A 17,895-nucleotide genomic window follows, 5' to 3' on the forward strand; every position below is an offset into this window, starting at 1 on the left:
TTCTTTACGGTTGTCCTCATGCTCTTATACACCCTATGGTTTGTATTGGAGTTTTTAGTCTTATACATCTTATTCCTTATTTTTTAATCTCTTTTATTAACCCACCGTAGAGTTTTGTTAACTGATTCTAAATTGCAGGATGTACTTGTCCTGCATTATACATAAAAAGTTTATAAACCTGCTCCTCAAGTGTCTCCTCACTTAAAAGCTCATCCTTTTTAGACTTTGTCATCTCTGTTCAAAATTTGCCCTACCAAAGTTAAACTTAAAAAATGTTATTCTTTGCATCTACGTTCCTCCAAAACAGTGAGAATCGCATGATATTATGGTGACTTGACCAAAGCAGTTCAGTCACCTCTACACCCTCAATTCTACCCTGATTTTTACTTAAATACTAAATCCCAGGCCCCCTCCATTGGTGTTTTAACATACTGTGTTTAAAAACAATCACTAATTAGGTCTAAACACTCCTGCATTTGTACCCATTTATTTGTAAGGTTAGACCAGTTAATATTCGGGTGGGTAAAGTCACCCAGGACTATAATATCACCCTTGTAAGCCTGCTTTTTAAATATTATTACACAGATGCATATTAAAATTGCTGTCTTCATTTCGGGGTCAGCAGCACACTCCTAAAATAAGGCCACTTCACTTGATGCTTTCCAGCTTAATCCAGACGTCTTCACTAAGATGGGGCTCATCATCCAACTGAAGAAGACTTGCACTTAAATTCTGTTTGACATAAATAGCAACCTGCAGTGGGTTGGCACCCTGCCCGGGATTGGTTCCCTGCCTTGTGCCCTGTGTTGGCTGGGATTGGCTCCAGCAGACCCCCGTGACCCTGTGTTCGGATTCAGCGGGTTGGAAAATGGATGGATGGCTGGATAAATAGCAACCTTCCTTCTTTAAGTCTCTGTCCATCTTTCCTAAAAATGTGTATTCATCTAATTTTATACTCACCCCATCTCTTAATTAGTCTCAGCTACATACAACTCCAACCTGCTTGTTTTATTTTCGATTTAATTAAGTGATTTTTAATGTGCTACTTATTTTACTTTGGCATTTTAACTTTGGGCTACAAATTCCATTACTTTTTATTTTTATAAACATCCATTCATTATCCAACCCGCTATATCCTAGCTACAGGGTCACGGGGGTCTGCTGGAGCCAATCCCACCGGCAGGAAACAAACCCCAGGTAGGGCACCAGCCCACCTCAGGGTGCGCACACACACACATACACCAAGCACACACTAGGATCGCCAATGCACCTAACCAGCATGTCTTTGGACTGTGGTAGGAAACCCTCGCAGACACGGGGAGAACATGCAAACTCCACGCAGGGAGGACCCGGGAAGCGAACCCAGGTCTCCTAACTGCGAGGCAGCAGATCTACCACTGCGCCACCATGCCGCCCTTTTTTAAACATTTTATTGAATTTATTAAAATCAAATAACATTCCATACAAGCAAGTCAAGTTTTGGAAAACTAGGTTTGAAACAATTCAACTCCCACCCATGAGAAGGAGAGCTAGGCCAGCAGAGTAAAACTTTAATAGTAGGAAAAATAAGTAAATAGAATAAAAAAAGGGAAGAGAATGCACTTCAATTTAAATGCTTATTCCAAAATGTTATTGATCAGATCCTGTCAGGTTTTGAAAGAGTTCTGCACAGATCCTCTAACTGAGAATTTGATTTTTTCCAGTTTCAGATAATATATGACATCAGTTACCCAATGACTTAAAAGAGGAGAGTTAGGATTCTTACAGTTCCATCCATCCATTTTCCAACCTGCCGAATCCGAACACAGGGTCACGGGGGTCTGCTGGAGCCAATCCCAGCCAACACAGGGCACAAGGCAGGAATCCATCCCGGGCAGGGTGCCAACCCACCGCAGGACACACACCCACACACCAAGCACACACTAGGGTCAATTTAGAATCACCAGTCCACCTAACCTGCATGTCTTTGGAGTGTGGGAGGAAACCGGAGCGCCTGGAGGAAACCCACGCAGACACGGGGAGAACATGCAAACTCCACGCAGGGAGGACCCGGGAAGCGAACCCGGGTCTCCTCACTGCGAGGCAGCAGCACTATCACTGCGCCACCGTGCCATCCTGATTCTTACAGTTGAGTAAGATAAGTCTGCATGCCAATAGTGAAGTAAAGGCAATCACAGTTTGTTTGTCCTTCTCCACTCTTAGCCCACCAAACACAGCTGTTAATGGATTAGGAGGGATTGTGACACCAAGGCTGTCTGAGAGGCATTTAAAGAGTCTGGTCCAAAATTGTTAATTTGGTGCACATCCAAAACATACAAATTCCATTGTAGCGGGTGGGCTTTCTGGACTGTCCACCACTTTATAATGTGGCTGGGAGGGCGTCTATGAATAGCCCTTCAGGCACTTTGTGGACGACCCACTGCTGGGACGATCCCACCCAGTAAATATTCCAGCTGCCAGCATCACGTTACTGTAACAACCAAGCGGGGAAAAGACGTTCCGGCTGGAAACTTTTCTTTTTAAGGGGATTGGCAGATCAAGGAGAGGAGGAGGAAAAAAAAAAAGGAAAATGCTGAACGCAAGGAGGCGACTATCTGCGCTTTAAGAATCATCAGGATCTGACTTCACCCAGGGATGTCTGCTATTTGTTGATGGCCACCCCAAAGTAATAATCAAGTTGATGAATCCCTGAGAAGAGGCCAGGGGCTGGCATTCTCCGGGTGCTCCTATTTGGACTTGTGATTTCTTCGCAATAGCCGGCAGGGAAGCCATTTTCGCCAGAGGACTGTTTTGTTTTCCTCACGCCATCCTACAGAAGGAACTGAACTGCAGGTTTCTTCTCCATGTATCTGGACTACATTAAAATCTTTCTTTTGGTTTTCCTGTAGAGAAAAGCCAAGCAAAATGACCCCTTTTATTGGCTAACTAAAAAGATTACAATATGCAAGCTTTCGAGGCAACTCAGGCCCCTTCGTCAGGCGAGATGTAAAGATGTCAGATGTTTGGTTTTCTTGGAGAACATTCTTTTTTATTTCTCTTTATGTCTGTGTCAAACCAGGGGGTTAAGATTTGGCCACTGGGGAGGGCGTCTGGGGAAAGGGGTTCACAAATGAGCACTCAGGCACTGGGCAAGTAATTGTAATCAGTGGATTTCAATGTATTTACCAGTCCGACTTTCTTCTGATTTTTTGTCAGTTATTTAAGGGCACGCATAGGGGACAAGAGTGGCCAAGGACCAAATATGTTAATGCTATTTTATCCTTCAAATATTGTCCACTTCCCTCTCGGGTGGTGAAGTGTAGGAATCGCATTTCCAGGTGAACCAGATAAGTCTACGTGCCAACAGTGAAGTAAAGGCAATTACAGTTTGTTTCTCCTCCTCCACCTTAAGCCTCTCTGTGAGCCCACCAAACACAGCTGCTAGTGGATTAGGAGGGATTGTGACACCAAGGCTGTCTGAGAGGCATTTAAAGATTTTGGTCCAAAACTATGTTAATTTGGTGCAGGCCTAAAACCTACAAATTCCATTACTTATAAATATTTGTTTTTACACTGTTGTCCACCCCATCGTGTACTGTTCTAAATCTGGCCTGTCGTAAACTCCCTACTCCCCAGTCCTCCACCTCAACACATTGGTGTCCCTCTGTTTCAAATGTAACCCATCACATCACAAGAGGTCCCATCTGTTCAAAGAGATGCACTGATGCCCAAGAGGTCTGTAACCCTCTCTATCCTACACCAAGATTAGAGCCACATATTAAGCCTCCTGATCTTCTCAGTCTTACATGCAGTAACATGTGGCACAGACAGAACTTCAGAGAACACCGCCTTGTCAGTTCTGGTCCTCAGTTTGGAACCTAACTCTTTAAATTTGGGCTGCAGAACTGACTGCATGCCCTTATTCATGTCATTTGTTGGACAATGACCGCTGGATCCAATACCACTTCAATGAGGCCTCAAACCTGTGCACCTGGAATGCAACATACCATTATGAGGTACATCATGTGTGAAAGAAAGTCAAGATGATCAAGGGTTAATATAGTTATAGTAATATACTGTTTTATTAACATTAAAATATAGCACCTATCTTAGAAGTAGCATGAAGAGACTGCTGCAACAGTCAGGTATAGTAGCTACAGCGATTAGGAAATATAATCTAAAGCTGTTTAAGCAACCTTATTAGGAAACCAGATGGAGACTGTGCGAGCCACAAAAAGATAGAATGTTCTAGGTGGTGATGAAAGACAATGGCAACTGTAAGACTTGACAGTCGTCACATACACAGAAATTCCATGAAAGGATAAGAGCTGAACTTACAAAATATTGAAAAAGCCAAGAATGCAGTGGAATGAGACGTCAGTTGTCTATAAATATGTGATTCTGACTTTGCTCTGGGATCATCTCCTGACACTTCTCCTCCCAGGACCATCCCATGGCAGACTGCTGCTCTCTTTCTGCGAAGAAAAATTAAAGATGCACAAGCAAGCTTCCTCCTGCCTGATTTCTGACTCAAAGGAGTCTTAGGGCAACAGTTTCTTCCACACATATTATTAACTACAATCTATTTAATGTAAATATAGGGAATCCAACACAGACAACACTTAATAAGCCTTCTCTTATTGTAAAGGTTCTACTCTTAAAAGGCATTACAGATGTGAACAAAGTACTGTCAAAGATGAGGCAGTCATACAGTATGAATAGTTTTATTTCTAAATGGGGTGTCCTTCTCTACTTAACATTTGCCAAAGTAGGTATATAAATGATTTCATTACATTTTTGCAGTTCATCCAAATGGGAAACAAAAACGATTTTTTTTACTGGTGCCAGCCGTAATCCTTTTTTAATGAATGAAAAGAATCTGTTCACTAGACAGGTATTTTGAAAGAATCAAATCAGTAAAATACATTATAATGCCCATCACTAGGGGTTACCTGTTGTATACCAGAAGCTTCCATCATCCTCTGTGATAGATGATGCATTTTTATACATGATATTAGAATCCTGATAATAAAACCAAAGTAGACCCATTTTTCATTTCAATCCTATCTGAAAAAGACAAAATGTTTTGGATGCATCACAGTATAACTATGGTGATAGTTACAGCATAGGTTATTGGTTTAAGGATAGAGAAAGCCTTGACAAACCTGGCATAGCTGACTTCAAATCAAATTGGGCCCTAGCATGAGGTGTTCCATCTCCTGCTCCTTTTTCTATTTCTTCCAAGCCCTGAGCACTTACAGATCTCATACCATCTTTTGGTTTGCATTCCTAAATGTGCCTAACCCTTCAATAGTTTCATTGCTTCTATTGTTAAATTCTGGATTTGTTGCATAAAAAGTAGCAGAACAAGATCAGCCCTTTATCTTCAAGTGACCACTAGACTATGTCCAGTCCTCATATTTTATTGCTCTAGTTACACTGCTGTGGTTTGTTCATTTACACTGTGGTGGACTGACACCACATTCAAGGTCTTTTCTTCCTCTGAAGATATTTCATTATCACTACCATCACTACCTGCCTGAGTACAGAACCATGGATTGGGCAGTTTTTTTTTTTGTTTTTTTAATCCTGGGAGATGTGCGGTGTCAAAGTTAATATCATGAAGCCAGTAGCCATTATGAAGGACTTTATTGGGTCCTCATACTATACGAGTAGTTTCGCCTTGAAGAGATTCAGTATAATGCAGCCTACCACATGAAGGTACCCGTTAAAACTAGTTTGGAGAGTTATATTTCACTTCTTCCTTCATTCTCTTATTCTTCACCCTCCATCAAGACATCCCCCCATTGTGTTTTTCCATGTGCTTCTTAAGTTGTCTGTTTTCTGAGAATCTCCAGCCACATTCCAAACAGCCATATGGCTTCTCCCCAGTATGAATGATCATGTGGATCTTAACATGCCGTTTTCTTGAAAACCCTTTCCCACATTCAGAGCAGACATAAGGTTTTTCTCCGGTATGAATTCTCTCATGGTATTTGAGACACTCTCTTTTTGCAAATCCTTTCCCACATTCAGAACAGCAGTAGGGTTTTTCCCCAGTATGAGTTCGTGTGTGGTTCTCAAGATGTGTTCTTCTTCCAAATCTTTTCCCACATTCAGCACAGCAATAGGGTTTTTCCCCAGTATGAGTTCGTGTGTGGTTCTCAAGATGTGTTCTCCTTGCAAATCTTTTCCCACATTCAGAACAGGAATGGGGTTTTTCACAAGTATGAATTCTTTTCTGTTCCTGAAGACTCTTCTTTTTTGAGAAATATTTACCACACTTGGAACAACAGTGAGGCTTTTCCCCACTGTGAGTTCTCTTGTGGCTGTAAAGTCCTTCTCTTCCGGTGAATCGTTTGCCACATTGAGAACAGCAATAGGGTTTCTCACCTGTATGAATTCTTGTGTGGTTCTCAAGATATATTTTTCTTGCAAATCCTTTCCCACATTCAGTACAGCAATAGGGTTTCTCCCCAGTATGAATTAGTGTGTGGATTTTAAGATGTATTCTTCTTGCAAATCCTTTCCCACATTCAGCACAGCAATAGGGTTTTTCCCCAGTATGAATTAGTGTGTGGCTCTTAAGATGTGTTCTTCTTGCAAATCCTTTCCCACATTCAGAACAGCCATAGATTCTTTGACTTGTATTGTTCTGCTGACTGCCTTTGTCTCTAGTTTGGCATTTCAGACTTCTCTTTTGCTCTTGACAGACATGCACAGCTTCTGGATTTGCACTATTCACCCGTTGTGGATTGTTATTAATGAAAAAAAAAATAGGATGAGAACTTATCTGCAAAAAGGATCTTTTCAAAGTCTCTGACCCAGATGTTGATTTCTTCATATTTTCACCATGCAGTGTTTGTTGTGGGTTGTCCTGATGTGAAGTCTCAATGGGTAAAGATGGAGAAAAGCGGAGATTCAGCTTTGTGTCTGCAGAAAGAAATAAGAAAAGCACAATTGTCAGTGATTATGTGAAGTTGACTGGGAGACGTGACAAGTGGCAGCCATTTAGTCAGCTCATTCCAGTTCAGACGATCCCAATTAGCACAATCGCTCTATTCTCAGCACAGTTTCATTTTATTCCTGACAGTTTATGTTTAGTCTGCTTAGGACTGCAACTAAAAACTATTATACCAGTTGACCACTTACTCCATTATTGTTTTAATTAAGTGATTGGGGTTTAAAAAAAAAATCTATCCATTTAATTCAAAAATGAAAGATTTTTTCTTCCTTAACACAGGATATAAGAGTACATTTACCAAAAAAATACATAGCAAAATGTTACTAACATTAAGGAGGGCAGAAACTACTGGTAAACTTTGATAAAAACGTGACTTTAGCCACTAGATGGCAGAAAAGGGCACAAGATGAACTGAGCTTTGCAAATATGATGGGCACACATCCACAATTACGTATAAAGGACTGTGGGAAACTGCACACCAGCAACTCCACTACCGATTATAGAAGTAAAAATGCAGGCAAGTTTAATGTACAGTACAGTAACAACCCAGCGAGAAAATGACCTGCTCCATTTGTTAATAATAAAATAAAACTCATAGGGTGTTCCAATGCTTCAAAGCACTTCTCTCAATTAATTTAGACTGAGTGATGTAAATTGATATTGCAGTTTAAACAATTTCATGAATAACTGTGCCTCAAAAAACATGTTTTTTTCCCCCAACCATTTTTGCTTTACTTATTTATTATCAAATAGCTAACCCCTGCGGATGCGCCCACGTAAGGTGAAACAGTACAAACTTTAAAAACTCAATAGACGTTTGCACTGTATCCGATTGTGTTCAGCTCTGACGAGAGAGCGTCACCTGCACGGAGAGAAGAGCACGTGGTCATGATATCTCTGGGAATCAGCAGCTACCCTCTAAGACAGGGGTCGCCAACTCCAGTCTTGGAGGACCACCGTGGCTGCAGGTTTTCATTCTAACCCTTTTCTGAATGAGTGACCTGTTTTTGCTGCTAAAAAACATCTTTCGAACTCATTTTAATTGACTTGCTCTTGAAAACTCTGACCCCTTAATTGTTTCTTTTTCGTTAATTAGCAGCCAAACAATAATGAAATACAAAATAAACCAGAACAACTGGTGTCCATCATACAATATCTGAAAATAAAGAAAGGTGAAGGTCTCAGGAATGCCAATCTGCTCAGGTCCCTAAAACATTTTATCAGGACTCTTAGAAAATAGAAAATCAACAATTTTAGAAATGCCTGCTAATGCACCACGACAGCAGCAACAACTCACAGAATTAAAGAACAGGTTTCATTAACGACAAGAATTGGCGCCTCATTAAGCAGCTGGTTGGAGTGAAACTGGTTGGAGTTTGAGGCCCTGACACAGTTGGTCTTCTGCTGGCTCACTCACTTCACATTTCATTTCTGTTTGGGTGCCATTTAATGAAAGAAATGAAGCAATTCAGGGAAAGGATGAAGGAATTCAGGTAAACCAATCTTAAAGCAATTCAATTCAAATGAATTCACAAGAAGTTAATTATCAGCACAAACACGGCACTCAATAAAAAAAAAAAAGGGTTAGAATGAAAATCTGCAGCCACGGTGGTCATCCAGGACAGGACTTGGCGACCCTTGCTCTAAAACAAATGGAGCTCCGATCTCTCTCTCTCTCTCAAAAACGTCAAACGTTACTCCTTAATCTGTAGATGATAATGTCTGCTGAACAAACAGGTATTGCTAGCTAAGCGGAGGCAAGGTGCACTCCAACATGTGGAGAGGGGTAGACTGGTGTGAGAGTCCCTACAAGCGAACTAGGATTCTTAGCACAATGAGAGAAGTCACAAAATCAACAGGAATGTTCAAGCAAATTATAGACAAAAAAAAACCCCGATCAAAATCCGTTAAGTAGTTCTCTCGTTCGCTAACTAAGCGGAGTTAAGGAAACCTGAGGCTGGCACATGAGTGAGGAGGGCCCCGTCCACTGCCCCCTCTCCTTGGCCTGCAGCATCTGTCAGATTTGCAAAAATAAAATCGGCACCGCAAGTGAACTATGATACTTAGTGTGATGAGAGAAGTCGCAAAATCAATTGGAATGTTCAAGCAAATTCTAGAAAAAAAAAAAAAACAAAAAACACTCGATCCAAATCCATTCTCTCGTGAAAAGCAGACAGACAGACAGATAGATAGAATGTGTTGCCACCCAGTCAGTCAGTAAGCACGACAATCGCTGTCTCTCAGACTGTTTTACAGAAAAACAAAACTCGTACCTCATCAGCACACTACACTAACCACTCATCTTAATGCATGTACAGAAGTATGAGATACAAAAAGAGGGCCAGATTTAAACAAGTAAAACAGGAGATGTTTGTGACATTTGAAATTTGAATCGGATTTGACTCATCCATAAAATGTTACTCTTTTAAGTTTTTAACCTGCCAATGATGCAAATTTAAATCTTATAATTGCAAACGTTACCAACCTAGCAGGAAGGAACTGTTCGACAAACTGAATTTTAAAAACACGTGGGTACAAAAACAGCTCTAAAGAGTTTAAATGAAAATATCAGACATTTTTCCTGGAATTTGTAAAATTAACAGTACAGATTTAATAAGGCTTTTTTTTAGCATTTATTTTAAGCTGTACTTTTCAGCTACTACAGAAAACGTGAGAGAAACCATTTAGAATACACTCATGCTAAGATAAATCAGGTTTTCCAGGATTGGAGCATTCTTTTTTCAACTCGGGGTTGAAACCCCAAAAAAACACTGTTAAAATGGAGGAATCCCCATGTCTATCGCATATTAAAATTCAGGCCCTGCATTGCATTTTGCTTGTTATGAATGCTGATGCTAGTTGTCTTAAATGATAGTTTCATTAACTACTCGATGACTGCATCACTGTTCTAAAGCTGCAGTTACTGTTGGTAGTTCTTCTTCCACTTTCAGCTGCTTCCGCTATGTGTTGCCACAGCGGATCATCTTCTTCCATATCTTTCTGTCCTCGTCATCTTGTTCTGTCACACTCATCACCTGCATGTCCTCTCTTCACCACATCCATAAACCTTCTCTTAGGCCTTCATTTCCTCTTGCCTGGCAGCTCTATCCTTAATGTCCTTCTCTCGATATACCCAGCATCTCTCCTCTGCACATGTCCAAACCAACGCAATCTCACCTCTCTGACTGTCTCCCAACCGTCCAACTTGAGCTGACATTCTAATGTACTCTTACAATGATTTATTCAAACAACAAAGACACAATATTGATCATTTAAATAATGGAGGGACTTTTAATAAAAAAAAAATAAAAAACAACATTGAATGGGATTTCTGTTTTTGCTCTGGTATCGTACAGGTATCAAGTATCATGAACTTTTACTGATATTGAATGCAAACATTCTAGTATTGTGACATACAGTACCTAATTTGAAAATCTTTTAACAAAGGTGAAAAAATATTAGGTGAAACAGTGTATTTTATAAATAAGGGCAGCACAGTCAGGCAGAAATTAAAATCAAACTGGTGCGTCAACAAAAAATAGAATCACCAGCCTGAATCGGAGCACCTAAAACAAACTACCAGGAAGGCAACAACTAAAAATTGGGTAATTTTCTAATATCATGACAGAAAGTGTATTTTGCTTTTATTTTGATATGTTCTCATGATGAAGTATTGCTTTAGTCCTGCATCGACCAATAGGCTACAAGTAATTCTTGTGGGTTGTCATTATCAGGAGGTAAACACAGGAATTAACTGTCGCCGTGTGACTCTATGAGAACATATCAAAATAAAAGCAAAGGGCACTTTGTGTCACGATAATAGAACAGTACCACAAATTATAATCCACACGCTAACCAGGGCCATCCACCAATCTCAGACAGTGATGGGACATGAAGAGTGACCTTTATCTTGTCAATCTGATGGCATAAAAAGCAGTTGCTCATTCCGGTGGATTCTGGGACAGACTGCCTAGGAGACACTCGACATCTGTGCTCTGAAAGGGTGGTGCTCACAGGAAAACAAAGATGGCATTGTGGCGCAACAGTAAATATTAAATTTATCATGAAATCAAAAAGTAACGTGAAAGAATCACTGTGACCAAAAAAAAAAAAAAAAAAAAAAAAACTACAAACAGACATATTCTCAGTAAAAACATTTTACAGGATAGCTCACAATAAAACCCTAATTCTAACAAATTTGATTTTCAAACATTATACCCACAAAAGCTGAAATTTCAACAGTGTGTTGACTTTTTGGTCTCCACTTACCTTCTCCAGACTGATTCGTAGGTGATGACTGGCCTCCTGGTGCTCTCTGTGATGTTTCCCGAGTGGTCTTTGCATCAGAGTAAAAATCTGACTTCTTGCTGACAGAATGCTCCTGAATGGGACATCTTTTACCCCGAGGGGAGATTGATCCCCTTACACCTCCATCTCTACATCCAGGCAAATGGCCGGACTCGGACTGAAGATCTTCCTCCTTGACTTGTTTCTGTATGCCACAGATGACAGGCTTCTCCCCAGCCTTTTCCTTAATGCCCATTGTCCCCTGCTCACAATCTTTATTCTTAATGCACAGACTCTTCGGTTGATGATAGGCGTATTCCCGTTCACAGTGCTCCTCCTTAATATTTACGATCCTTTTCTCCATCGCATTCATGTCAGACTGGTACATCTCCTCTGTCACATCCATGTACGTTAAAGTGTTAGACTCATCCTCCTCCACTCTGTGGAAAGAAAAGCAGATGAACAAAATGGAGTCCAGAATAGTTAGAATACAGTAATCCCTCCTCGATCGCGGGGGTTGCGTTCCAGACCCCCACGCGAAAGGTGAAAATCTGCGAAGTAGAAACCATATGTTTTATAGTTTTTTTTATATTGTCACGCTTGGGTCACAGATTTGCACAGAAACACAGGAAGTTGTAGACAGACAGGAACGTTATTCAAACACTGCAAACAAACATTTGTCTCTTTTTCAAAAGTTTAAACTGTGCTCCATGACAAGACAGAGATGACAGTTCCGTCTCACAATTAAAAGAAGGCAAACATATCTTCCTCTTCAAAGGAGTGCGCATCAGGAGCAGAGAATGTCAAAGAGACAGAAAGAAAAAAGCAAACAATCAAAAATCAATAGGGCTGTTTGGCTTTTAAGTATGCGAAGCACCGCCGGACAAAGCAGCTGTAAGGAAGGGAGCACTAGCCGGTTAATAAAAGACAAAATCTCGTCTCACAGGACATGAAAGTATCTCTCTGAAAAAGTCTCATCTTGTCCCAGGATTTTTTTTATTATAATAGAGAGAAATATTTCTCAGCTCTGGAAGGCTGGTGTAATTCATAAGGTAGATTTCATCCAAATCAGAATTGGTGGTACAAAGGCTGGGCCATCTTAACAGCATCACAGGCCCCCCCGGGGCAAAGCAGTGCACTGTGGTCCCTAACTACTCCACCATTCAGCAAGTCACAACATTCATAGATTACCATGGGGGAAACTGTCCAGCGTGCCCACATGTTAAGACGGCCCGGTGCAATGGCTATTTATTGAATGAAAGTGGAATGAGCTCTCAATTTCTGCTAAGCATACAACTATAATTGGAAAAAAAAAAATGATAGAATTTCAAAGTGGTTTTTAATTACGAACAACTTTAACACTGAGGCAGAGTGGAGACGGGATCCGAAAAGTTTTTTTTATTTTGATTTTATTTTAAATATCTAAATAGTGCTCCATAGAACTAGAGTTTTTTTTTGTATCAGTATGCTGCTGATGGAGTATGTGAATTTCCCCTTGGGATTGATAAAGTATCTATCTATCTTAATGGATTTTGAGAGTTTTTTCGTCAGCACTGTTACACAATTCAATGCGTCCGAACACACTACGGCCGGTACGCAGCGCACGTCTGCAGTTTTTACCGCCGGACTATCTACGGTGCATCGCGGTGCTGAAGAACAAGCAGTGCGTCGCAGACAGTGCAATACTAAGTACTGTATATACGCACCGCGCCGTATAATATTATAAAAATTTACAATGGCAAAGAGAGTTCCGTCAATAAGAGGCAAAAGAAAATTGGTAGAAAACGACAACCGTATTTACGTGTTTTCAAACAGAACGGTTGAAGAACAACATGGAATTTGGGTTTGTGAAAAACGTTCCAATTTATTAAACTAAAATAAATTACAAGATATTAAAAAATTAGGTGCATTAATTACATTTCTGTAACCTACTCACTATCTACAGGGGGCAAATTGTGGAAGGCGAATGTGGTAAGGGAGACATGTGGAGAGGTGAAATGTTGGGGTGCAGACTAGCGGGTGATCACAGGCTGAAACGGGTCTCGAGAAAGTGAAGCGGAGACACGTGTGCCGTGGGGCTGACGATATTCTCCGCATTTCACTTGAACGTCCCCCAAAGTGAATGATGGACGTAAACACTGGCTTTGTCGAGTTGGAAGGCAAGTCAAGTTGGGGAGCATGCACTGGTACAGTGTGTTGCCGCACGCACTACATGACGAAACAACTCGGGATCCCGGTTTGCAACCCCCCATGCAGACACGCGGTCCAATCCCACCCTCCGGAAATGACCCTCCATCTGCTGCAGCCAGGTGTTACGTGGGCGACCCCTTGGCCTGGTCCAGCCTCTTGGGTACCCAACATTGAGGATCTTACGGGGAAACGCGCCACACGGCCGTAGTGCCGTAACTGACGCTCCCTCACAACGCAGGTAATGTGCATCTTTCGGGACTCCATGAGCAACACAGTCAAACAAACGGTACCCAAGGATTTTCCGGAGAGACAGTAACAAAAGAGTCCAATCATCGTTTCAGGTCACTGGATAGCGTCCATGTCTCGCAACCATATAGCAAGGCAGGAAGCACCAGGAATCTAAAGACATGGACCTTCGTCCTTTTGCAAAGATATCGGGAGCGTCACACAACCCTTTCCAGCGACCTCATGACGATTGGGAGAGTGGGGGGTTCACCACATTACACATCACAAAATAAAAGTATATAAACAATCAGGTTGGCCAGGAATGGCATTATTGTGATCGAGGTGTATTAAGCGTAACGCACCGCACGCCCGAGAATATTTCGTATTATTTTTATTTTCATGTTAAAAATTTTTTCGCTCTTCCACATCACCGACCGGACAAGAACGAAGACGCAAATAAAAACCGAAAGGAGAAACGTGACGAGGGAGGACTGAAAATTCAAAAAGATGAACGAAGCGAGCAGGAAGAAGACGCGGATTCCTTCAGCACTCGAAATAAAGAGAAAAGAAAGACGATGGAGTCGAATGTTCCACTCGATTCGGGCCTAAGAGTACGGACAATCCGCCTCCATTATTTATTTTTTAATAAAACAAACTAACTTCGTTTACTCACCACCCCGCTCCTCGGTGCTGAGGTTTTCTGTACAATGCACCGCGTCCACACGTGCTGGGGAAGTTTGTTGTTTCCACGTTGTGACGTCATGCGTCCCGCCTTGTCGCCCGAAGAAAGATGAGCTTTCTGCTGATTGGCTGCGCCATCCTCATAGTAAAGTCTAATTGGTCATAACAGAAAGAAATACGCGCCGGTGAGACTGGTGGTGGAGCGGCCGCGGATTTACAGTCGTGGATGTGGCCAAAAGTTTTGAAAATATCCCAAGTGTTGGTTTTCACAAAGTTTGCTGCTTCAGTGTTTTTAGATATTTTTGTCAGATGTTTCTATGGTATACTGAAGTATAACAACAAGCACTTCATAGGCTTTAATTTAGAATTACATAATGTTTATTACATCTTGTCTGACGAAGGGGCCTGAGTTGCCTCGAAAGCGGGCATATCGTAATCTTTTTAGTTAGCCAATAAAAGGGGTCATTTTGCTGGACTTCTCACTACTTTCCTAATGGCTAACACGGTACAACACCCTAGTACAATAAGGTTTATGCGAAGAGTCAATATTAGCATTGTTGGTCCTTCTTTCATTTACAAGACCTCTGCAATTCGCTTTGGCAGGCTGTCAATCAACTTCTGGGCCAAATCCTTATGGCCCGGTGCTCCATCATGCTGTAAAAGGCATTTTTGGTCACCAAACTGTTCTTGGATGGTTGGGAGAAGTTGATCTCTGTTTTGGTCCCATTCTTTATTCATGGCTGTGATCTTAGGCAAAAATTGTAAGTGAGCCCAGCACTCCCTTGGCTGAGAGGCAACCCCACGTGACATGAATGGTCTCAGGATGCTTTACTGTTGACCCGACACAGGACTGATGGTAGCGCCGCTCGCCTTTTATTTTTTCCGGATGCCCCAAACAATCAGAAATGGGATTCATCAGAGACAATGACTTGACCCCAGCTGTCCTCAGCAGTCCAATCCCAGAATATCAGTCTGTCCCTGATGTTTTTCTTGGGTTCTTTGCTGCCCTTCTTGACACCCACCAGGCCATCCTCCAGAAGTCTTCACCTCACTCACACCTGCCTGCTGCCATTCTTGAGCCAGCTCTAAACTGGTGGTGCCTAAGAACACAGATGGTACCAAAACATGATGGAAAACCAGGCCAGGCAAAAGTGAGAACTAAGTGTCTCTGAGAAAATTTTGGGTCCATGGCCAGGAAACACCCCAGACCTTAATCCCATTGAGATATTGTGGTCAACCCTCAAGAGGCGAGTGGAGAAACAAAAACCCACCAATTCTGACAAACTCCAAGCACTGATTATACAAGAATGGGCTGCCATCAGTCAGGATTTGGCCTAGAAGTTTATTGACAGCCTGCCAGGGCAAATTGCAGAGGTCTTGAAAAACAAAGAAGGGCCAACACTGCACTTTGCATAAACTTAATGAAATTGTCAATAAGAGCCATTGAAACTCATGAAATGCTTGTAATTCTACTTCAGTGTACCATTAAAACATATCTGTCCATTACCCAACCCACTATATCTTAACTACAGGGTTATGAGGATCTGATGAAGCCAATCCCAGTCAACACAGGGAGCAAGGCAGGAAACAAACCCCGGGCAGGGCTCCAGCCCACCGCAGGGCACATACACCAAGCACACACTAGGGAAGATTTGGTTACAGGGCGTTTGCCTTTGCTGCAGAAGGGACTGGTGCACTTCACAAAATAGATGGCATCACGAGGAAGGAAAATGATGGAGAGACACTGCAGGAACATCTCAAAAGCTCAGCAAGGAATTAGTCGCAAATGAGTCAACCAGATGGACAAGGACCCCAAGCAGACCTCCAAAGTTGTGGCAATATGGCTTAAGGGCAACAAGGTCAAGGTATTGGAGTGGCCATCACAAACCCAATTGGAAGGTTGCCGGTTTGAATCCCGTAAATGCCAATAGGGACTCTGCTCTGTTGGGCCCTTGAGCAAGGCACTTAAACTGCAATTGCTGAGCGCTATGAATAGTGAGAAAAGCGCTATATAAATGCAAAGAATTATTATTATTATTATTAATCTGAACTGAAAAAGCACATATGAGCACAAGAGGCTTACAAACCTGTCCCAGTTACACCAGTTCAGTCTGGAGGGATGGGCCCAAATTCCAGCAACGTATTGTAAGAAGCCTGTGGATGGCGAACCAAAATATTTGGCTCAAATTTAAAGTCAATGCTACCAAATATTAACAAAGCTTGTGACCCACTGGAATTGTGATCTAGTCGATAAAAAGTAAAATAATCGGTCTGTGAACATTGTTGGAAAAAACGACTTTTGCCCTGCACAATGTACATGTCTTAAGAGATAGGCCAAATGTATAGTTTGTTAGTATAAAATCTGTGGAGGGCTTATAAAGTAAGTTTGAAAGAATTCACCCAAAGTGGATGGACACTTCTGCCTTCAAACTGTACAGGACAGCCGCAACACAGAGCACCGTATCATATTAGGAATGGAAATTAAGTTATTACTTCTGTCCATGCAACCTCACCTCTTTGATCTGATTATGGATGTGTTGGCTCAAGAGATAAAAGACCAATCCCCCTGGTGTGGGCTTTGTGTGGATGACCATTGTATTATCTAGTGCCAGAAAAGCTGGAAGTGGACAGGAAGATGGAAGAATGGAGAAGATCTTTTACCAGTCTCATCACTGTCAGCACTGACTGTTACTGTAGTTCAACAGTTCCCCCTTTTCTTCCCTTTCATCCCAGGTACTTAGATAGAATACCTGAGCAGACAGGACAGAAAGTTACACTCTTTATTCATAGATTAACTACTGGTATCCAATTGTGCCCCATATATAAGCAAAGTAAAACTATGAATTGGAAAAATAATACCAATACAACCTGGACAATAATCAGTTCATCTTGTGTGCTTAGGCTACCAGATGGCTCTCAGTCGTAGTATGTTGATCGGTCTCTGGACAGATATGGCCCTCGGATAGAATGGTTGAGACACAAAATGGATGGATCTTCATCTTTCTGTAAGCCTTAGTTTATCTTGTCCTGTGGTTCTTGACACACCTCTGGGACCACTGGGGGTGTTTTATATTTTCCTCTCAGGCAGACTTCTACTCCCCTGTCCAACCAGAGTATCCCTTCATGTACAGTATCTCACCAAAGTGAGTACGCCCCTCCCATTTTTGTAAATATTTTATTCTATCTTTTCATGGGACAACACTGAAGATATGACACTTTGACACAATGTACAGTAGTCCGTGTACAGCTTGTATCACAGTGTAAATTTGCTGTCACCTCAAAATAACTCAACACAGAGCCATTAATGTCTAAACTGCCGGCAACAAAAGTGAGTACACCCCTAAGTGAGAAATGTCCAAATTGTGCCCAGAGTGTCAATATTTTGTGAGGCTGGCCACCATTATTTTCCAGCACTGTCTTAAATCTCTTGGGCATGCAGTTCACTGTAGCTTCACAGGTTGCCACTGGAATCCTCTTCTACTTTTCCATGATGACATCACAGAGCTGGTAGATGTTAGAAACCTTGCGCTCCTCCACCGTCCCCACAGATGCTCAATAGGGTTTAGGTC

At 41.7% G+C, this 17,895-nt stretch overlaps 2 protein-coding genes across 4 annotated transcripts in view; both read right to left on the minus strand.

The window, feature by feature from the left end:
• Positions 1 to 17,895, minus strand: part of LOC114643527 (gastrula zinc finger protein XlCGF57.1-like) — a 318,307-nt gene that overhangs the window by 198,661 nt on the left and 101,751 nt on the right. The gene's annotated exons all lie outside the window — the stretch shown is intronic.
• Positions 5,576 to 17,895, minus strand: part of LOC114665435 (zinc finger protein OZF-like) — a 69,744-nt gene continuing 57,424 nt past the window's right edge. For 2 of the 3 annotated variants that reach the window (XM_051926075.1, XM_051926078.1), the window contains exon 3: positions 5,576 to 6,912. In XM_051926075.1, the coding sequence (XP_051782035.1) occupies positions 5,771 to 6,912 (1,142 nt within the window). In that variant the 3' untranslated portion in view covers positions 5,576 to 5,770. Of the gene's footprint in view, positions 6,913 to 11,212; positions 11,671 to 14,318; positions 14,400 to 17,895 lie in introns of those variants that run through there. The other variant, XM_028819871.2, reaches the window with a different exon arrangement.

The sequence above is a fragment of the Erpetoichthys calabaricus genome, chromosome 1 (genome assembly GCF_900747795.2).
Source record: "Erpetoichthys calabaricus chromosome 1, fErpCal1.3, whole genome shotgun sequence".
NCBI lineage: Eukaryota > Metazoa > Chordata > Cladistia > Polypteriformes > Polypteridae > Erpetoichthys > Erpetoichthys calabaricus.